Below are 23,080 nucleotides of genomic sequence, written 5' to 3'. Positions count from 1 at the left end.
CTCCTGGGCCAGAAGAGAAAAGAAAAAGGAAGCTTCCCCTCAAATCCAACCCGCGAACCCCAAAAGAGCTACAGATAAACCGGGTTTGGCATTTGGTTCTCCTGAGCCAGATGCTGGATGTGTGGGCGTTAGGTAACAAAAAGAGATGGCAGTAAGCCCCGGCTCCCGAACCTCAATAATAACGATATCTGGCAGTGGTGCGTGAGAGACAGGCAGGCAGGCAGGCAGACAGACAGAAGGACAGATGGACAGACAGGGTGTTTGCATTAGCATCGTGTAAACACTGGAAGATCTATCTAGTGTCGAATTCTAGATTTTTCCAGAGAGAGCAGAGCTGGCTTTCTCCCTGTATAGAAGCTAAGACTGCCAGGATGCTAGTCTGGTTTGTTTGTTTGTTTGTTCTTGCCTTTGTTTTGTTTCATTGTTTTTTTTTTTCTTTCTTTCAGTGTTGTTATTTTCTTTTGCCGGCAAGAAGGAAAGCTCAGTCCTTAGCAACAGGACTGTAGGTCTGAGGGCCCAGACAATCTGAGTGCCGCATGCTCCTGCCTGTTCTGGGCAGGCTGCAGAGCCGGCTCCTCCGTCTCTACTTAACATTTGTTTTTCTGAGCAGCTTTTTTCCCTCCCGTGTGCTTCGTAAAAACAGAGTAGTTCTGAGCGAGAACTGGGGTGTTTTGAAATTGGGGAGGCCTGACCACATCCACATGTCTCCTCACAGCGACCCTCACCCCATTCCCCGGTCCTTCCGAATCTGCTGGTCTTCTCTTTGCCCATCTCTTTCACCCTGCTCTCTGCAATGCTCAGCTTCTCTGGGTCTCAGCCTCCTACGAGGTCCCCTGCCTGAACTCCTGTCCTTCCTTCCTCTGGGGGCGGTCATCATTCTTCCTTCAGTACATCTAGGTGGCATTTACGTGAAGGCAGGGAAAAGGAACAAACAAACAAGGGTCGCCTGCGTGCTCAGACTCTAAGCTTCAACTGTTCTGCAGGGGTCCAGCCCAGCCAGGAGGTACAAGCCCAGCTGGCGATTAGCCTGCTCCTGGTTTAACCATTTGAATTTCAAAGAATATAAGCTAAGACCCAGCGAGGGGTCCGGGTTCGGAGCAGACCCGGGATGCAGTGGAGGGGTCCAGTCACCTGCCGGGGATCAGGTCCTGCCTGGTCTTGGGCAGCCAGCAGCCAGCAGCCCGCAGATCCTGCTGCAGTCGGCGCCCGCTATTCCTCGCAGGCGGCGGTAGGGGGCACCGTTGAAGCTTGGAAGACGATTTTCCAGCAAATACAGAGTCATGCTCCGCTTTTTTATTTTTTTTTTTCCGGGTAATAAATCCACAGAGCTTGTTTTTAACCCCCACCAGAGGTTAAAGTAGTTTCATAAAAAGTTTTTGGTAAATTCATGGGTAACTTTTTGAGGTTATGTGAGGTTGTTGTCAAAAAAATAAAAAGAAAGGGAGAGAGAAAAACAGCTTTTAGCTGTTGTTCCCTCTCTGCTCATGTAAGACCAGAGTCACAGGAGAGCGGACGGGAGGGGGCTTGGAGCTTGGTATTTTTCCAGTACAGTCCACGCACAGCCACAGCTCCCCAGTCCCCCCGGAAGCCCTCAGTGGGGCTAGGGGGGGGCGTGGGTGGCTGCCCAGGATGTGCTCTGCACCCCAGCCTGCAGCCACCTGCCAGACAGCTGCCCCCCACCCCGAGTCCCTGCTGGCGCCCGGGCTGCAATACTGCAGCCGTCTCGATTTTTCTACAGCTCCCAGCCTGCAGACCCCTGCCTAAAGCGAGTGGGGCTATTGAGAGAGCTGGTCGGGGTCTTTGCATGGATTTCTCGAGTGGCAGTCGGAGTAAGGGTTAAAAGGAACAAGAAGTTTATCCGATTGATAGGAAAGGGGACTGGAGGAGGCAGAGGGAAACAGCGCAGTTAAGGGAGGGGGCGTCGCACATTAACTATGATTCAGAGACTCAAATGCGCCGAGTTCGTTTTTCATCTGCCTTTAGCTAGAAGAGAAAAATAAGGAAATTATAGAAAATTGAGAAGCAAACATCCCTAAGAGCGCTGTGCACCCGGGGGGTGCTTTAATGAACACTTAATAATTTCAAATGTTCGTGCTTAGAGGTGGCTTTTGTCCGTCTCCGGCATGCCAGGTGCCTCGTAGCCATCAAACGCTAATGCCTTGGAGGCTGGGACAAAAAAAAAAGTCTGAAAGTTAAAAAAAAAACAAAAACAAAAAAAAACCCCAACATTTTAAGACTTTTAGCAGAAAGAGGGGGGGGGGGATTTAGGAACCTATCTTTTCGTCCACGTATGAACTTGGGCATGACTCCCTGCCAGTGAGGATGGGGAGGGGGTAGCCTTGGCAGCCACCTCTGACCCCCAAAGGCCATAACGAAAATCAGGTGAGGGAAAACATTTGGCGGAAGCCCTCAAATGCGGAAGCAGGAAGCTGCCTGTTGTTGGAGCTGATTCTCCGAGCTCCCTGCCAGCATCCAAGGTTGAGGTGAAGGCCAACAGAAGCAGGGCTTGTCTGGGGGCTAGGGACCTTAAGCAGAGCACCAGGGCTCCTTGAGCTCCCTGTGGAATATGCATCCACAGAGGTGTTCATGAAGCACGGATACCCAGCCTTCTTTGTGTCTCACTAGGTACCCACTCCCTGGCAGCAGAATGAGACTCCACAGCCTCTGGCTCACTCCTAAGACCTAAAGACATCTTCTCTAGCTAGATGTGGGGTAAAGACGGTAGCGCCCCCTACTGTCTGCCACCCTGGTCACACGCTACTGAGAGCCATAATTTTGTAACAGCTCCCTTCCAAGACATAGCTCCCTGTTGGACCTTGAGGATCCTGTGAAGTGGGCCTCTCAGCAACCCACACACACACACGCCGCCCCTTGGAATGAGTCAGGACTTCTAGACAGGAGCCAGATTAGACACTAGCCATACTCCATTTTACAGTTGAAGGCCTCGGGCAAAAAGAGACAGATGTCCCCCGACTTAAAAAAAAAACAAAAAACAAATGAACTCTAAGTCCACAAATGAAATTACCGGTTTCTAGAACACCCCCGCTTCACAGGAAGCTGGGAGACAGGACAGCGGCTTCTCAGGTGAGCTGAGTACAAGGTAACGCAAGAGAACAGATGCTCCGCAAAAAAAAAAAAAAAAAAAAAAAAAAACTTCCATCAAAACAATCTTGTTCTCAGCTCCCAGCCAGATGTGGACACCTAACCCCTCTCGATGCAAAGGGATTAGGGAAAGGCTAGGCAGGTGGCAAAGCACCATTAGCATCAGAATCAAAAGTTCCCCATGACATCATTACCGGGCTTAAAGGACTGAACAGCAAAGCCCCTTCTCCTTGCAATTCTGTCACCTAAGGTTGAAGGCAGATCACCTAACATCTCCTCCAGGACTCACTGTTTTGGACGTTTTCTGTCTCAAATTTCTGCTAGCACCTTAGTTAGAATTAATCCTAAAGGTTCTAACCAAAAGGGACAGTTGGGAATTGGAGGGTGTGGTAACGGGGTGGATGAGAGGGAGGGGCCAAGGGGGTGAGAGCGCTGTTGAGGGCTCACCTCTCATCCAACCCCATCTTCTACTCTCATTTGGCTGCCTGTTTCTAACATTTCACAAAAGAAATTTCTAGAACAAAATTCAGGCTTTATTTGTATTAACCCTGGGAAGAGTGGTTTACCGAAAGCCTTTCTTACAGGAGACTTGTCCCCAAGATCCGGTCCCCTCCTATGTCCATAAACACATGCTTTTTTTTTTTCTCAAGTAGCCCATTTCAACCACTTTTTCAGACTCCCTCATCCTACTCCCACTTCCTCAACTGATCTGGTCAATAGCACCCTTTGCATTCTTGCCTTTTCACTTTCTAGGGGTGGGGGAGTTCAAACTTCTGAGGGCTGGGTATGGCAGTCAGTAGGTAGAGCACTTGCCTGGCATACACGAAGACCTGGGTTCAATCCCCAGCACAACACAAACGAGGCGTAACAGTATACTCTGCAGTACAGAGACAGGAAAATCAGAAGTTCAAAGTCATCCTGGTCCACATAGGGAGTTCAGGGCCTGCCTGGATTGCATGAGATTCTGACTTAGAGACAGAGAGATAGCTGGAGACAAAGAGACAGAGAAAGGAAGAAAGCCAGCACACATTACTCCAGTAAACAAGATTCTATTCACGGTTGCTAAGGAAACACTTAGGATTTTAGGTAAACAAGTAAATAGTAGTTAAGTGCTGTCTTCACTGTCTGTTGTAGCATGTATGGTTTTTTTTTTTTTGTTTTTTTTTGTTTTTTTTTTTTTTTTTTTACCATCTTTGTGATTCAAGGAGGGAAGCAAGGAGGCTGGAAATACCAGCTATTCACCACCCGCCCTCCATCTGCAGTGGGGGCTGGATGGAGAGGCCTTGGGGACAGGTGCGGGCGGGTGAGAGGGCGGGCGGGCAGGCGGGCTGCAACTCTCCAGTTCCTGTTTGTGCCTCAGCTCTCCTCCTCCTCCAGCCGGCCTTGTCAGGACCCCTCATTCAGAAGCTTAATCACATCAGAGAGCTCGTCGCTCTGCATGTGTAATGACCTGTTTACCAGTCTCTGCCGGCTCCCTTTGCAAGACCCAGCTCTCCCAAAGGACAGGGGCCATGTCGCCTTCTCATTCTCCTGTCTTGTGCTCCCACACACTGCCTGGCACACAGCAGGGCCCGGTAATTGCACACAAACTTCAGGACTCATCTCCCTTGCAAAAGCATCATGGTCCTCTAGTCCCTGAGCACCTCGAGAGCCCATCTTCTGCCTCCCCCGAACCCCTCCCCGTCCCTTCTCCCTTCTCATGGGGCGTCGAGGCACACGCACCTGCTCATAAGAAGATGATTTATAGCTTTACCCTAGGGGTGAGATACCACCCCCAAGTTCGAATGGATGGGCAGAAGAATGCCTGACCCCCTCCTCTTTTAGGCAACCATCTCTTCTTTGCTCTCAAGAGCTCCATAAGGGTGACTCAGTCTGGCCTGGCAGGCCATACAATATCATTGTAGCTGGATTAAAGACAGGCAGTGACCTAGACTAAGCCTGAGAGATTTAGTTTAAGGACTTGGGCTGGGACAAGAATTGGGGTCACAGAAGCATGGGAAGGCTATAGAGGTTCCTTGTTGCCTAGAGACAAAGTAACTGAGTCCAGCAGACGTCAGTAGAAGCCATTTTTTTTTTTTTTGCTACATGAGATAATGGCTTTTTCCTTCCTCCCTTTCCTCGTCACCCTTTCTCATTTGTGCATGGGTTTACATGTGAATGTGTGTATGCGTGTATGAATGTGTACATATGTGTGCGAGTGTGTGTGTGCGTGCGTGTGTACAAATGTCTACTTTCCTCACAACAGAATCTTCCTAACATAGGTATACAGCATACAGAGTTTGTAATAAGACAGTGTGGTGTCAGTTGGGGACAATAAAAGCTTTAAGGGTCTTCAGAGGTGGCTCAGTTCATAAGGGACTCACCCTCAGACATTTAGCCCATTAAAAACACTAATGTTAAAGCAAAGAGAGGAGAGTTTGAGGGAAATTCCTAGTTGCCAGCCTAGTGACCCTGTCTCAAAAAAAAAAAAAAAAAATGGCGGAGAAGGCTGGAGAGACTGCTCAGTGGTTAGGGACACAAGCTGCTCTTAAAGAACACCGGAGTTCAGCTCACGAATCAGGCAGCTTTCAACTGCTTGTAACTCTAGCTCTAGGAGATCTGAGAGCCTTCTGACCTCTTCCTACACATTCTCTGTCTCTCTGTCTCTCTGTCTCTGTCTCTCTGTCTCTGTCTCTCTCTCTCTCTCTCTCTCTCTCTCTCTCTCTCTCTCTCTCAATCCACTTTCTCTGTAACCACTCTTCCTTCTCATCGTATCCCAGAAGTCCCCACTGCAGCCCTACATACCACCCTCATCCAGAAATGACTGAGGGATCATGTCATAAGCTCCTGTTTATGATGAAAAATGAAGGTGGCCCTACCCCAATCTTTGCCCAGAGCCTTCCATATTGCTGTTGGCTCTCTTGGGTTCCCAGGGGTGGGCAGAGCTTCTCTGATCTTGCTGCCAGAAGGTAGCTGACTAACACTCAGGGCTCAGCAGCCTGCAAATCAATTAATCTCTTTTGCAAATTGCTAACCGGGTCTAATGAATTGGCCAGGCACAGAGGAAGTCCAGCGTGGCTCTGTGTCCTTAGCAGTGACAGGACTGTCCCTGAGCAAGGCTGAGACATCTTGCCTCTGCTGGAGAACAAATCAATTGATATTTGGAAGGAACATCCAATTGTGCCCAGCAGACTTCGGGTTTGCTCAGGGGAAACTTCTCTGAGGTCTAAACAGAAAAGGATTCTTAGCAGCGCTCACAGGTTCCTACCAACTCTGAGACATGGGGAGGAAACCCAGAAAGAAGCAAAGTAGGCAGCAGGAGAGGCCCGCCTGGGGTTTATGGGTTCAAAGGCAGCATGTATAACACCTTGGGGTGGGCAGAGGACCCAGCTGGATGAGATGAGTTAGGGATTTCCTAATATGCTACTGGCAGAGACTAATTAGCGAGCAATTTGGAAGGCCATGCTAAACATGTGTAAGAGGGGGCCTAGGAGTTAGCCCAGTGGTTACCACACAACCAGGTGGACTGGAGTTGCAGTCCTGCACACAAGCAGAAGCCAAGCAAAGCATCTTGCACCTGAAATCCTATCTCTGGGAAGGCAGAGGCAGACCTCGATGGCCATTCAGTTGAGCTGATCAACCCCAGGTTCCGTGATTAACCCTGTCTTAAGAGCAAGGTGACAAACAATTGGAAAAGAGACCAAACATCAATTTCTGGCCTCCATACCAGCAACCTATGATCCCCCTGGAGTACAGACAGCAGGGCTTGTGTGGTATGTCCAGACCCCAATTTCACCAGAGGACATGTTAGATGAGCTGGTGAGCTGCCCAAGCCTTAACCTCATTTATGGTATGGCAAACATTCTGGGGGAGCACCCACCACTGTTGACGTCACTCAAGAGAAACCATTATCCCCCACCCTCCTTTTTAAATTAGAAGACAGAGTCTCTAGCTCCTTCAGCCCCATCTGAACCTGTGTTTCAGGTGAGCTCATAAGTACTGTCGGTGTTACAGGCAAGAACTGAGGTGCAAGGAGCACACAGTGTCATTCCCAGATTCTTGTGTCCAGATCACAGCTGGACCAGGGGCACATGGAGAGCAGCAGAGGCAAAGAAGTTTCATTAAGGGAGACACATCTGAGGCTCCATGGCAGGTGCTGTTGAAAAGACTGGGACCCAGTTTGAGCTCCTTTTCCAGGGCACAGTTTCCTGCTCATCTGTCCCTGAGAGCCTGAGGTGGGGGTGGGGGTATTTTTCTGCCAACAGGGATGTTTTCAAACCCTACTCCGCACCCTCTTCCTCTCCTGATGCACACACCCATTTTCTCTCAATGTTAAGATCAGGCAAAACCCTTGGATTCCTCTGTGCTCCCCACACTAGCAAATTTCATCAGAGGCGCAGTGCAAGGTCACCGGCCTTCACTTATGGGACTCTGGCTACAATGTATTCACCCAAAAACCTTGTATGGACTGCGGTTGAAACCAGCTTAGGGCACTCCGGATCAGTTTTCCTCTTGATGAAGTGGTGAGCAGTTGTTTTGTTTTGTTTTTGTCTGTCTGTCTGTTTTTGAGTGCTCTTGAAAGAAAACCAACTCAATAATACTTAGGGTAACAGTGGATGCGACCCTGTTTGTCTTTAGGTTTTTGTTTGGTTATTGTTTGTCTGTCTGTTAATCTTTCCCTTTCTCTTTGTTTTGTTCTTTGGTTTCAGCTTCAGTTTGTTGGGTTTTGTGTTTTGTTTTGTTACTTTTTTTGACTCCAGAGACAAGGCTTTTTGACTTTTTGTTACTCCATAGACCAGGCTGGTCTCAAACTCACAAGGATCCCCCTCCCACAGCGTCCCCAGGGCTGGGATTATTGGTGTGTGCTTCACATGTGGGCCCACCTGAAGGGTTTGAAGTGAGGAAAACCCAGGAGTATGCTGGCCATCAGATTCCTCATGTGAGAGACTGCAGGCAGGTTGCTAGACTCACACCTCAGCCTCCATTTCCCTATCCACACATCGAGGACAAAGTCAATCCTCTGAGTTTGTTCAGACGTATAGACGCAGATGTGCCTTCTAGACTGGAGAGGCTCCTTCAGAAGCTTAGTTTTGAGAGAAGTTTCCAAAGCCTCCCTTCAGACGTGCAGCGAAAACATCTGCATGTTTACTGCTGTAAGCCACACTGACTGCCGGAAACTGCAGACCGTAAACCCAATGTACTTCTTACCATTCTATAAAACATCTCCTTCAATCAGTGACTTGGGATGTGTGGCACAGGGCCACACTTGGGTCCTCTTCAGTTTTCCAATTTTAGTCTGTGTACTGAGAAGAGCGTCAGGCCTTCCAATCCACGCAGAGAAAACCCGAATAATTAACCTCCATTACATCAATGTTCTCCCTCTGCTTCCGCCAAACTCGTTTCTAAGGAAATGTATAAGAGCACTCTTTCTGCCGCAGAATGGTCTAATGTACCCCAGCCCCAGCTCTGAGTAAACAGGACAGGGCTCACTTAATGGAAAAGGCCCTTTTACCGCAAGGAATCGCAATAAAAATAATAATCCAAGCGGATATCTCATCTGTTCGAGAGATGCGCATAGAAACACAACAACAGGACCAAGCTAATTACTAGATTCTTTCTGCGGCCCTGGGTCAATAACTGAGGATGATAATGAGATTCGAAGTGGCTTCGTTTCCAGCTCCCCGAGAAGAGAATGTCCCACTGGAAACACAAACATCCAGGGAGGAGGTGCCCATCTCCACCCGATCCCCATGATGTTCTGAAAGAGAGGGTGCAGCATGTCAAAGCTCACCCATGCCCCTGTCACAGGACATGCTGCCTCAGCAGCCTTGCTCAGGTGGGGCCAGCCCTTGGTTTGCACAGATGTATGGAGTTTTTTTTTTGGTTTTTTTTTGTTTTGTTTTGTTTTGTTTTTCTGACAGACAACATCGAGCTGCCCCAGGTGCATGCTGGGAATCCAACTCAGGTCCCCTGTAAGAGCAGTTCATGGTCTTAAATGCTGAGCATCATCTCCCCACCCCCTTCAGTTGTCTGTCCTAATGAGAATGTGAAACGCAAGTGGGTACAAATTGTACCTGAAATGCTTCTCTTGTCTGGTAAGCCCCTGACTTTGGAAACACAGTGGAAAAACAAGGCTTGTTGGTGAACTTCCCCTGTGGCCTTCAAAGGTCAGTCTTGAGGTAGCTGGCTCCAGCTGGCTCAAGCTGGCACTTGGTGAAAAATTGCCCCCTTGTCCCCAAGCTTGCGGGAGAAGGCTCAGGTGTTCACGGCAAAGGCTGGGCCCCATCACATATGCATGTAAATGATGTCGTGACACCTGTGCCTCACCCTCCCCTGACCTGGGAGGACTGCAACTCTATTATCTCCCCTAATCCCCATCACAGCTAACCAATCCATTACAATGTCACAGGCCTTTCTGAGGCTTAGTGCTAAGCCAGGAGGCCCACGCCTTGCAGAGAAGCAAGGGACACCTGAGACCTCCTTACACCCTGTCTTCCATGGGTGGATTTACTGCTTACCTTGAGGGTAGCCTGGGTGGGCGGATGGCCGGATGGCCTTTCCCCTCCTCCCTTCAGCTTATCCACCAACACACTGTCTGAGGACTTCTGCTGTGATTTGTACACACAAATCATACTCAGGAAGAGATTACTTTCAGAGTCTTTGACTCCACTTTTCATCGTGGGTAATTGTCTTCTTTGCCTTAGGGGTTGCCTTTGGAAAGAGTAAGTGTACCCTTCAAGACCCTGGTCCTACTACAGTGTGGGAAAACGACTGAAGCAGAGGGAAGCGACCGTCTGTAGGCTTGCACTAGCTACCTTCATCTCCCTAGAGTTTTCATCTTCAAAAATCAGGTAACAGCTCATGCACCCCGAGATTGGCGACTGTGAAATTGAATTTTGCTGATCTTCCACGGCTGCCCAAACTAGACACCTGCTGTCTGCCATATCCCATGGTTGAAACAACTTGAAAGCACAAGGAGAAACCAGATGTCCAAGCCTGTGTTTGGCCTCACTCAATCTCACCTTAGGTGTTACTTGTTTGTTTATTCGAGGCAGGATCTCCTGTAACCCAGGCTGAACTCAAAACTGAAGCCAAGGAAACCTCGAATCTTGATCCTAAGCCTTGGTTCTACTACCTCCACCTGAGTACTAGGGTTCCTGGCATAAGCCACTATGTCTGGTTTGACTTCTATCTATCTATCTATCTATCTATCTATCTATCTATCTATCTATCTATCTATCTATCTATCCATCCATCCATCTACCTTTCTATCTATCTACCACTCTATCTATCATTCTATCTATCAATCATCTATCATTCTATCAATCTATCAATCTATCATTCTATCTAATCTATCTCTCTATCCATTCATCCATCCATCTTTCTATCTACCACTCTATCTATCATTCTATCTATCAATCATCTATCATTCTATCATTCTATCAATCTATCATTCTATCTAATCTATCTCTCTATCCATTCATCCATCCATCTTTCTATCCATTCATCCATCCATCTTTCTATCTACCACTCTATCTATCATTCTATCGTTCTAGCTATCATTCATCATTCTATCATTCTATCAATCTATTATTTTATCTATCATTCTATCAATCTATCAGTCTATCTATCCATTCATCCATCCATCTATCTTTCTATCTATCATTCTATCTATCAATCATCTATCATTCTATCAATCTATTATTTTATCTATCATTCTATCAATCTATCAATCTATCTATCCATTCATCCATCCATCTATCTTTCTATCTATCTACCACTCTATCTATCATTCTATCTCATCTATCTCTCTATCCATTCATCCATCCATCTTTCTATCTACCACCTTATCATTTTATCTATCAGTCTATCTATCATCTATAATTCTATCAACCTACCATTCTATCTATTATTCTATTTATCATTCTATTATTCTATCTATCCATCATTCTATCTATCTATCTAACCTATCTATCTATGTATCTATCTATCTACCTGTCTATCTGTCTGTCCAATCTACTATTGTTGTGCTGGGGATCCCATCTAGGGTCTCACATGTGTGAAACAATGACTCTATCATAGGGCTACACCCCAGCCCTTCTGGCTCAGTCGTGAAGACCTGGAAACTGGCTTCTGAAGGACCTGTTGGATGAAGTTCAGCAGAAAGCAAGGAGATCTTGTTCAGGTGTCTGTTCAGTGGACACAAGAACTTACCACAGCATTGGGCACCTGAAGGCAGAGGCTGCTGGCACAGCCAACCCTGAAGTCATAGCTCCTGAGAAGCCACCTGAGATTCACTAATGAACAATGGGGGCCAAGATCTCACTGGAAGCAGAGAGAGTAACTTGCAGAGTTTGTCTTGAAAAGCTAAGATGATGAGGGTGCAGAGATAAGAGTGAAGCTATTATTAGAGGTTATGATTCACCCTCTACATTAACTGGGAATATCAATAAAAGCCAATTAGGTATTGATGAATATGGAGTGCATTTGACACATAACTACCTGGTACCCAAGGACCTACCCTCACTTTCAATTGACTTCTACTCCAAGTCTCCGTAGAAAGACGCTTTCTGTTCCTTCCCTTCATAAACACATTATAAGATTCCATCAATTTCTTCAAGGGGCTTCTCTTGATCCCGAGACCCCTGAGTCTCTCTCCCCACTGTAATCCTTGCTGGATTTCTCCGGTTCGTTTTTCACCTGCCCCGACTCCCCCCATGAGTGTGAATGAAGTGGGCTTCCCATGGTCACTTCCATCAACTCCATGACCTTCAACATCCTGGCTGTAATTTTCACTTAACAATCAATTCACAGCTGTCCCCTTCCTCACAGGGAATATGTGTCAAAACCCACCATGGGTAACTGGGACTTCAAACACCACTGAGCCCTGAGTGGACTCTGTGTTTACCTGAACACCACTGCCCACAATCACAGTTCATTTAGGCCCACAAAGAGATTAACTAGAAATAAAATTGAATATTAATAGCGACGCAATGCTATAAAAGTGTCTGTGAACTTACAAGCTTTGTTTCTAGAAGTTTCCATGCAATGTTTCCACTAGTCTAGGCAGTGGGTAACTCAAACATCAGATGCTATAGTGATAGAGAAGGAGAGTCTACAGTGAAGTTAGTTCTAAAGGGCATGTTCCAGTCCAGGAAGAAGACAAAAGGGAGAGGCAGTCAGAGATGAGAATGTGGGAGGAGAAATAGGAAGAAAGAATGGAGGAGCAAAGGAAAGGGGGTGAAGAGAGGCGGGATATGGGGCTAGCACTTAGCTTGTTAGAGGGGCTTGAGGAGGATCCTCTATTCCCAGATAGGCAGCCACGCTCATGTTTGGGGCTCCCCAACCATCTGGTGGCACCCCAGCCATCTGGATTATAAGGTAGACATCTGCTTTCTTGGTATATTCAGTAATCTGCTATTTAAAAACCAGTTCTTTCAATGAGGTAGCTTAAGTCTGTAAGATTAAATCTGCATAACTGCTTCCTATAACACACACACACACACACACACACACACACACACACTGTTCATATTCTGTATTGGAAGATCCAGAAAGTCTTAGTATCTACATAGAAAGTTCTAGATTCCTCCTTGCTTTGCTGAAGAGTTGGCTGAGATATTATTGGGTTTAGGTTTAAGGAAAAAAGGCTCTGTTCTCTCTGTTCTTAGGAATACCTCAGTCTGTAATCAGTGTAGAATCGTGTGACTTGGGTCTCCATCCTTTGTAACTTCCCTCGCCTTCTGCTTACAGATTGCTTCCTCACCACACCATCTGTTAATCTGAATGATTAGCTCTGAGCTGTTTGAATGGTTTAGAGAGAAAACAAACATCTTTAAAATTATTTTTTTAAAAACATCCTCTCACTCTGTGTCATTCCAAGTTATTGACAGCAAGAGTCTCCAAGAAAACAAAATAAAACAACAACAATAACCAGTATCAGGTCTAACTTGTTCTTGGAAAAGTGTGTTCTTGACCATTATTTAGAAATGCCAATGCCATAGGAGCCTCCAGAGCCTGAATCCATGGTTTTCCTACCTTGGAATTGGCAAATCCCCCATCCCAAAGTAATGGGGATTCTTAATTTCATCTTTTAACTCCACCAAACTTCACCAATTACAGCCTGTTGTACCACCCTAAATAAATTGGCACATATTGCTCTGCCCTGGGATACAGCTACTCCTCCCTAACCTCCAAACAGCCACACTCACAGATAAACAGAGTCACAGGAACACACACATAGTCACAGGTATTCCCACTCACATGTATATGAAGTACAGGTACACACAACCACAGGTAAACAGAGTCACAGGTGCATACAATCAAAGGTGAACACGGTAACAGGTACACAGAGTCATAGGTACACACAGTCACATGTACACACAGTCACAGATACAGTCAGAGGCACACACAGTCACAGGTACACACAATCACTGGTACACAGAGTCACAGGCACACACAGGTATATACAGTCACAGATACACACAGTCACAGGCACACACAGTCACAGGTACACACAGTCACATGTACAGTCATAGGCATACACAGTCACTGGTATATACAGACACAGGCACAGTTACAGGCACACACAGTCACAGGTACAGTCACAGGCACACACAGTCACAGGTATAGTCACAGGCACACACAGTCACTGGTATATTCAGTCACAGGCACAGTTACAGGCATACACAGTCACAAGTACACACAGTCTCAGGTACAGTCACAGGCACACACAGTCACAGGAACACACAGTCACTAGTACACACAGTCACTGGTACACAGAGTCACAGGTATACACAGTCACAGACACACACAGTCACAGGCACACACAGTCACAGGTACACACAGTCACTGGTACACAGAGTCACAGGCATACACAGTCACAGGCACACACAGTCACTGATACACACAGTCACAGGCACACACAGTCACAGGTACACACAGTCACAGGTACACACAGTCACAGGAACACACAGTCACAGGCACACACAGTCACTGGTACACACAGTCACAGGCATACACAGTCACAGGCACACACAGTCACAGGTACACACAGTCACAGGAACACACAGTCACTGGTACACAGAGTCACTGGCATATAGAGTCACAGGCATACACAGTCACTGGCACACAGAGTCACAGGCATACACAGTCACAGGTACACACAGTCACAGGCATACACAGTCACAGGCACACAGAGTCACAGGCATACACAGTCACAGGCACACACAGTCACAGGTACACACAGTCACAGGAACACACAGTCACTGGTACACAGAGTCACAGGTACACACAGTCACTGGTACACACAGTCACAGGCATACACAGTCACTGGCACACAGAGTCACAGGCACACACAGTCACAGGTACACACAGTCACAGGCATACACAGTCACTGGCACACAGAGTCACAGGCAAACACAGTCATAGGTACACACAGTCACAGGCACACACAGTCAGTCACAGGCACACACAGTCACTGGTACACACAGTCACAGGCATACACAGTCACTGGCATACACAGTCACTGGCACACAGAGTCACAGGCATACACAGTCACAGGTACACACAGTCACAGGCATACACAGTCACAGGCACACAGAGTCACAGGTATACACAGTCACAGGTACACACAGTCACAGGCACACACAGTCACAGGCACACACAGTCACTGGTACACAGAGTCACAGGCACACACAGTCACTGGTACACACAGTCACAGGCATACACAGTCACTGGCACACACAGTCACAGGCACACACAGTCACAGGTACACACAGTCACAGGCATACACAGTCACTGGCACACAGAGTCACAGGCAAACACAGTCACAGGTACACACAGTCACAGGCACACACAGTCACAGGTACACACAGTCACAGACACACACAGTCACAGTCACACATAGCCACAGTCACACACAGTCACTGGTATATTCAGTCATAGGCACAGTCACAGGCATACACAGTCACTGGCACACAGAGTCACAGGCATACACAGTCACAGGTACACACAGTCACAGGCATACACAGTCACAGGCACACAGAGTCACAGGCATACACAGTCACAGGTACACACAGTCACAGGCACACAGAGTCACAGGCACACACAGTCACTGGTACACAGAGTCACAGGCACACACAGTCACTGGTACACACAGTCACTGGCACACACAGTCACAGGCACACACAGTTACAGGTACACACAGTCACAGGCACACACAGTCACAGGCATACACAGTCACTGGTACACACAGTCACAGGTACACACAGTCACAGGCACACACAGTCAGTCACAGGCACACAGAGTCACTGGCACACACAGTCACAGGCACACACAGTTACAGGTACACACAGTCACAGGCACACACAGTCACAGGCATACACAGTCACTGGTACACACAGTCACAGGTACACACAGTCACAGGCACACACAGTCAGTCACAGGCATACACAGTTACTGGCACACACAGTCATAGGCACACACAGTTACAGGTACACACAGTCACAGGTACACACAGTCACAGGCACACACAGTCAGTCACAGGCATACACAGTCACTGGCACACACAGTCATAGGCACACACAGTTACAGGTACACACAGTCACTGGTACACACAGTCACAGGCATACACAGTCACAGGTACACACAGTCACAGGCATACACAGTCACTGGCACACAGAGTCACAGGCATACACAGTCACTGGTACACACAGTCACAGGCACACACAGTCACTGGTACACACAGTCACAGGCACACACAGTCACTGGTACACACAGTCACAGGCACACACAGTCACAGGTACACACAGTCACAGACACACGCAGTCACAGTCACACATAGTCACAGTCACACACAGTCACTGGTATACATGATTGCAGGTATTCCCAGCCACAAAGTCCACACAGTCACAGCACTCACAGTTGCAAATGTTCACAGAGCACAGTGGGCCAGTCCTACTATCAAGTCATCCTGACCACTGGGAACCATCTCAGATATCTCTATTGCCCAGTCTATCCTAGAACACCCGGCATAGTCGTTAATTAATGGCGGACCACCGCGGTCCAGCCCGGCTGTCTTTCAAGTTAGAGCAGTTTGTCTTTGACACCCTTCACCTACTGGTGAGCGTCAGTAATGAAACCCTTTGGCCCTTTGGCTTCCAAGCAGTATTTATTTTGATATGCTTTCCGGCCTCTCAACTCAGGTGTCCATCAGACTCTGTCAACCCCAGCTTGCTGGCTTGCCCTACCACCATTCCTGACGTCCCCTCTGACACTTCAATGAAGACACACAGTGATTAATTCTTCCTAGGCCACTGTGTGGACCTCTTCCTGCAGACTCACACCTGCCCTGCAATGACCATGCTCTCAGCTCTGACTAATTGCGGGGACAGGAAGCTTTTGAAAATGGGCACTAGGGACCCTGTCCTCTGCCTCAGCTTGCTGCTCAAATATGAGACAAGAGAGATTAGACATCTGAGAGCCCTGCAGGCTGTTCAGGGCATTATACCTACATGGGGTCCAAGCCTGGAGCTGGGTTCCCAGAGGGAAATTAATTGAGTGCCATCCGTCCTTGGATTCTGTTTCTGTAGAGACCTGGTTTTCTCATTCATTAGCGCACACTTTTGCTCTTGGGGGTGTGACAAAGCTGTGGAAGGCTACTGTTGAATTTGGACTGTACAGAGTAGATTATCTCCAAGGGGAGGGAGATGGAAAGGATATCTGTGGCCTCTCAGACATCCTGCCGGGTGGATATGGAGCCTCCCTCCAGTCCCAGAGAAGCTTTCACATTGATAAAAGAGACAAAGTCAGTGGCTCTCTAAGGCCACTCTGTGTTCCTAAGACCCCTATATCTCTATGATCAAGCCAGTGCCCATGAGCAGGGCCAGGACTTCCCAGGTATCCCTGGAAAGGACCACAGAGAGTAGGTGTTCTTTTCTTTCGCTTACATAGTCTGTGGCCTGGGTCATAGGTTAGGAGTAGGCACACTCTAGGGAAATGTGGGGCTCAATGTCAGAATTGCCCAGAAAACCACATGAGAGGCCTTACCTATGACTCCCTGAACTGATGATCCCCCAGCCTTCTCCTTAAAGGAACACTGAAGAATCCCAGAGTATTACAGAGCCTGCTGCTTATGGTAGGTGGAGATGGGAAAAGTCTCTCTCTCTCTCTCTCTCTCTCTCTCTCTCTCTGTGTGTGTGTGTGTGTGTGTGTGTGTGGTGTGTGTGTGTGGTGTGTGTGTGTGGTGTGTGTGTGTGTGGTGTGTGTGTGTGGTATGTGTGTGTGTGGTGTGTGTGTGTGGTGTGTGTGTATGTGTGTGTGTGGTGTGTGTGTGTGGTGTGTGTGTATTTGTGTGTGTGGTGTGTGTGTATGTGTGTGTGTATGTGTGTGTATGTGTGTGTGTGGTGTGTGTGTGTATGTGTGTGTGTGGTGTGTGTGTGGTGTGTGTGTATGTGTGTGTGTGTGGTGTGTGTGTATGTGTGTGTGTGGTGTGTGTATGTGTGTGTGTATGTGTGTGTATGTGTGTGTGTGGTGTGTGTGTGTATGTGTGTGTGTGGTGTGTGTGTGTGGTGTGTGTGTATGTGTGTGTGTGGTGTGTGTGTGTATGTGTGTGTGTGTATGTGTGTATGTGTGTGTGTATGTGTGTGTGGTGTGTGTGTGTGTGTGGTGTGTGTGTGTGTGTGTGTGTGTGTGTGTGTGTGTGTGTGACTGAACCTGTTCTTCATTGATTTGGCCACATTAGCTTCTCAGAGAATCCCAGAAAGTCTCCTATACCCTCCTCCCCAGTGATGAGACTACGAGATTACACATCTGGCTTCTTTTCATTAGGGTATCAGGAACTGATGAACTCAGGTCTGTGGCCTTCCCCAGCAAGCACTTTACCCAGTGAGCCATCTTCCAGCCCTGTGATTCTATTCTTTCATGGCTTAGGCTAATCGCAATGCTCTGCCAAATGTGTTTACTACTGAGGAGAGATCCCGGGTGACGTCCACACGCACCCTGCCCTCTGTTCATTCAGAAAGGCATGGACAGTTGCTTATGTGGGGTCGGATGGAGGTGACTTATGAAGGCTGAAGAGCACCTTCCCAACCTTTGGGATCTATGAAAATGACGCTGGTAAAGAGTCCGTAGAACACATCAATGCATGATTCTTACGGCCACAGGACCCTAGGTTTAGTGAGGTCTCTGAATCCTTTTGCTGGGCAATCCCACATGGCAGCTCCTACGTTCTACCCACCTCTGCCGTATCTCCATCCTGGTCGTTTTCCTCCCTGTGCCCAACACCCAGCCAGAAAAACCACAATCACGTTTCCATAAAAAGGCCCTGGTCTCCAAAGGGAGCCTCCTCTCAAGACTCATGAGAGGGGCCTCATATTCCTCCTATAGCAAGGGCACTAGTCACCATGGTCTCTCTTTCACTTGGCACTCTGAGTGTGTCACTGTCACACACATGTGTGTAATAGCAATCAGCATCACTGGCTGCTTTGGAAGCTGTAAGTGATCTGGGTAAGGCTGTACCCAGAAGCTACCGTGATCTCACAGTGAGCATGTGGGTCTATAAGTGAGAGTTTATGCAACTTAGCTTTACAGTCAAAATCCTCCACGTAGAAGTGAACAGGTCACCTATTCCATTCCCAGCATGGCTTGGTCAAAGGTGGACAAGAAGCAGGCCAACTTGTCTCCCCTACTATCAAGAACAGGGACTCTCTTTGTCCTTCCTGCCTGTAGGGCCAGAGCCTAGGCCTATGACTTGGCTGGTGTAAGCTCCCAATTCAGCTGGATTCGCCATTCCAAAGCTGTTGAAGAGAGAGCTGGAGCCCTCCATTCTGGGGGGCGACTGGCAGAGTTCAGCTGTTCCCATTTGTCTCAGCTGTGACCATTGGCAGCCTCTTGCCCGTGGACAGACAGCTGACCATCAGTTCCCAGACAGCTCATCAGCAGAGTTCAATCAGGCATTGAAGCCACATGAAGGAGAACCCAGGAACCAAACCCTCATGGAGATATGTGAGGATGAAGCACATAGAGGCAAAGAATGAAGAGGCAGACAACGGGGGCCATGATTCCCACCCTTCAATGTCAGGCCCCTGCGCCTGTAGTTCCTCACCTTTCAGCGCTCTGAGATCTGGGGTCCTAACAGTAGAGTGCAAGTGGAAGAGAATCTCGGGGAATGAGAAGAGGCATGCCCTAGAGTCTGTAAAGCACAGAGATGCCATCAATACTGTCATATGAAGGCCCACTGTAAAGGCCTGGCCTCACAGTATCCTCTGGCTATGGAAGGAACCTCTTGTGTACAGGGAAACCCATGTCTAGCAATGTGATGTCCTCTACAACGGGTATCGCAGAGCACAGTAGGTGATTTCACTGAACAAGGAACAAAGAGGCGAGAGCTGTGGACCACGGAGGGAGAGCAGAGTTGAGCGCCTACATCCTTCTGCACCCCAGCCTCTCTCCCCCCCTGGATCTAGACCCTTCAGATACCTTAACAGAAGCAGCATTTTGCCCTCTTCAGCTGGCCATCCAACAGTAGGAGTGAGTACCTAGCTACATTGGTTTGATTCTGAGGAATGAGCACTGGGCCTCATCGTCCTCTCTACATGGAGAGAAGACTTTGGGGACTGGGGACTGGGGTGGAACAAGTGCCATTTACCTGCAGGGGTTACTAAAGCTACACAGAGCAGAATGCCCCGCCATGGTCCCCAAGAGTCAAAACCGGGGCACCAGACAAAGGCTTCGGTCAGCCCTTAAACCAATCAGTGAACAACCAGACAGACAGACAGACGCAAAGGGTTGGTAATTCAGGTGCTGCTGGCCAGATGGGCTCCACAGTCCCTCAAAGATGGCTCCATTCTTCCCAGTCAACCCTCTTCAAGCAAGATAAAGGGTGGAGTCACCACTGCTGGCTGAAAGTGGGGAGATGTGGTGATCCAGAAGTCCTCTGACTTGTCCTAGCTGCTCAGGGACAGGAGTTTAGGACGCCTCTATTCCAGGAAGTAGCCTCCATAAGTTCATGTCTCATTTCCCTCTGGGCCTTTTCCTGTTTGCTGCCCAGGTTGGCATTAGACACGTGCCTCTCACAGAACCATATTCATCGTGGGCTGTGACACTCGTAGCCCCCACCGCCTCCACCCCGGGAGTCTTACAATGGTGGGATTGTGCAAAGAACTCAGCATACTTCCTGTCCAGAGATGGGGGAGGTAGAGGCACCAGGAGCCCTGGTGCATACATCCCCAGAGGGAATCTGTAGCTGTGCAGGGGCCTGGTTCTTGCAGCCAGAGCCAGGGACATGTTTGCACTGTCCAGAAATGGCATCTTAATTTCCTACTCCCCACCATTTTCCATAGATCAAGGCTGGTTGTCATGGCCCTTCATACACTTTGCCCCTCTGGATTTGCCCTGCCCATCTACTAGTTTTCTGACTTAAATCCACTTAGTCTGAATTCAACTCTGAGGAAAATGTTACCTGACGCTTCTGCTGAACTCCTCCCAAAGGTCCCCCGTGGCTCTAACCCCTCAAGTCGGTGGGGGAGACAGCTTCTTCTCGGCAACCAGGGTGGCTTGCACAGTCGTTTGGCTCTCTGCCAGAAACTCCCTTCACACCTGTGGGGCAGAGCAGTGCATCTATAGTCACTGTGTACAAGGGTATGTGCCAGGACAGCTGGGGCCCTGGGGATTCTGGGAAACTTGGGGCTGGACTGGAAGTGGTCTCATGGAGCCCAGCTTGGCCTGAACTTCCTCCGTAGCTAAGGCTGATTCTGATCCTCCTGCCTTAACCTTCTGAGTGCTGGGATCCCAGGTGAAGTCTACCATGCCTGGTTTCTGCAGTGCTGAAGCTAGAACCCAAAGCTCCATGCATGTGAGGAGGGCACTCTAACCACAGGGAAATGCTCCCAGCCTGAGACCGAGTTTCAATTTTACTCACACTGCTTCACAATCATGTAGGAAAGAGATGCTGTTATAAGAGTCTGGTCCTTCGCTACTTGCTAAACAGTTTGCCAAATAGAGCTTTGTGCACATATGAAAATGTTCCAGAGCCCTCACTGATATGCACAATCATTGCTCCCCTCCTGGGGCTGCTGAGTATGCAAGCCACAGTTGTGTTAAGACCTACACATGGTCACTGCCACCACCACAGGCAGCGTTGGCAGCCTGCGTCTTGGGGATCTGCACAGGTTCCCTAACAGAGAGCCCCTTTCAGTTCATTTGATCTAGTGGTCCTCAAAATGTCGCCCATGCCCAGAGGGCAGACAGATATCATGAGGATGGGGAAAGAGAGAAAGCTAGGCACCCACTTGTATTGGCTGTCATGTAGATTGCACCCTTCTTGGTGCATGCCCTTCGTAATGTACGGCATGCATCTGGCAAGTAGATCTGTATAACATGTACATGAGCTTGCACTGGTCTCTTAGGATTCAAGATCGCAATATTTTACTGACAGCCATCTTGTCTAGCACCCACATCTTAGGGGAAAGTAAGTGAGATGAAGATTCACTGACACATGCCTTAAGCTTGTTCGAAAGCTCTTTGCAGATCCTTAGGTGAGTCACCTTCCTGTACAGGCTTCAGTTTCCCAGCACTTGATTCCCAGGGAGCTCCACAGAACCTTCTTGGGAAGAGGCAACGTGCTTAGCCTTCTTCCTGCTTTGTTTGTTTGAGCTTCCTCCAAGACCCAACCACAGTACCATGGCACCAGGGCTGACTGCAGAATGTTAAATCGGGGCTGAAGAACACACATATCTTCTCACGTGTTGCCTTCTTACAGCACCAGCCCTGACAGAGTGGCTTTTGTTCCTCCCTGATGGGTGTCTACACTTGAAAGAAACTTGCCTTCACAGCCTGGAGCAGGAGCTGGAGCTGTCATCCTCTGAGTTTGGGGTGGAGGGATTAGCTCCTTTCCTGAAGCTTCTGTCCCATTTGTCAAGACCACAGATTCCCTGAAGAGCTATCAGGGGAAGGAAGGCAGGCTGCTGGTTTACTTCACCATAACCCCCTGACCCACTGGAGCTCCTGCTGAGTGATTTCAGAGCACACAAAGGAAGGAAGGTGGGACCTGTGGTGGACATGCATCCAGTAAGTGTGCAGGCTCACCTTTGCCCCCAAGGCCACTGGTAACTGGAGCTGGCTTGCAGAATGGCACTCAACCTCAACCTTCGAGACTTCATTCAATCAAAGTGGCTAGGGCATCTGTCAGGAGAGTTCCTGGCCCTCTAGTCAGTCTTACCAAAGTGGGATCTGGACCCGGTCACAGTTGAAGAGAACCTATTTAGACTCTGGAACCATCTTTGAAGAGATGCTTTGTTTAGTCTTGGGAGGGGCCATCCCCATCTCTCTGATCCTCTCAGAGGAGTCTGAGTGTAGGGCCCCTCCCTCCCCACAAGTAGCTGCAGTCAAAAACATTAGCCCAGTTGGGCACTTTCTCGTCTACTGTCACTCAAGGAACCCCAAGAAAGGCATGCAAGGTGCCGAGAAGTACCATCTAACAGTTCTCCCTAGGGCTACCTAACTCTGCCCTTACTGTTGGGAACATGCATACCCTCTGGGCCAATGGGGACTTGACTTGCTTGTGCATACCTGGGAAATTTTCCACCTCACCTCCACTCCCTGGTGGCTGACTGATGTGGGGTGTCGTGAGTCAGACACACTCACCTCTAAGTAGAGTGATCTGTATGGTACAAGTCCCACTTCAGAGGCCAGACTCTTTAAGTGTCTCTATGCCCCTTTCCCTGCCTTCCGCTGCCTCTTCACAACCTCCTTTTAAGAGTTCACTTATAGCCCAAGCCCCACTTTCTAAAGAACCCAACAGGGGTTGATGTGGGTGTCGCCTCTCAGAATGCTTGCTTTGGTTTGAAGGACCTTGAGTACGCACATAACCCTAAGTACATGTCTACTTAGTACGTGATACAAGGCCTGTTCCCTCTCTCCCTTTCTGCTTATCCAAGGCTGAGTTTGAGATCAACTTAGTTTTCTAAGTTCACATCTAGTTTGTGGCACTGAGCTGATC

General features: G+C 48.5%; 1 protein-coding gene and 1 long non-coding RNA gene across 3 annotated transcripts in view; one reads left to right on the top strand and one right to left on the bottom strand.

Annotated features, from left to right (window-relative positions):
* Zfp831 (zinc finger protein 831) overlaps nucleotides 1-23,080 on the bottom strand; it is a 101,875-nt gene that overhangs the window by 39,434 nt on the left and 39,361 nt on the right. Inside the window, exon 5 of one of the 2 annotated variants that reach the window (XM_087645566.1) lies at nucleotides 20,543-20,679. In XM_087645566.1, coding sequence (XP_087501692.1) covers nucleotides 20,543-20,679 — 137 coding nt within the window. 2 annotated transcript variants of the gene reach the window in all.
* LOC147995856 (uncharacterized) lies at nucleotides 7,454-13,020 on the top strand. The gene is made up of 3 exons (XR_015684070.1): nucleotides 7,454-7,604; nucleotides 9,786-9,932; nucleotides 11,164-13,020. It is a non-coding gene; the product is annotated as an uncharacterized LOC147995856 (long non-coding RNA).

The sequence above is a fragment of the Rattus norvegicus genome, chromosome 3 (assembly GCF_021556685.1).
Source record: "Rattus norvegicus strain SHRSP/BbbUtx chromosome 3, alternate assembly SHRSP_T2T, whole genome shotgun sequence".
Lineage (NCBI taxonomy): Eukaryota > Metazoa > Chordata > Mammalia > Rodentia > Muridae > Rattus > Rattus norvegicus.
The sequence above is the reverse complement of the archived record's forward strand: the minus strand, read 5'-3'. Positions and strand labels throughout refer to the sequence as shown.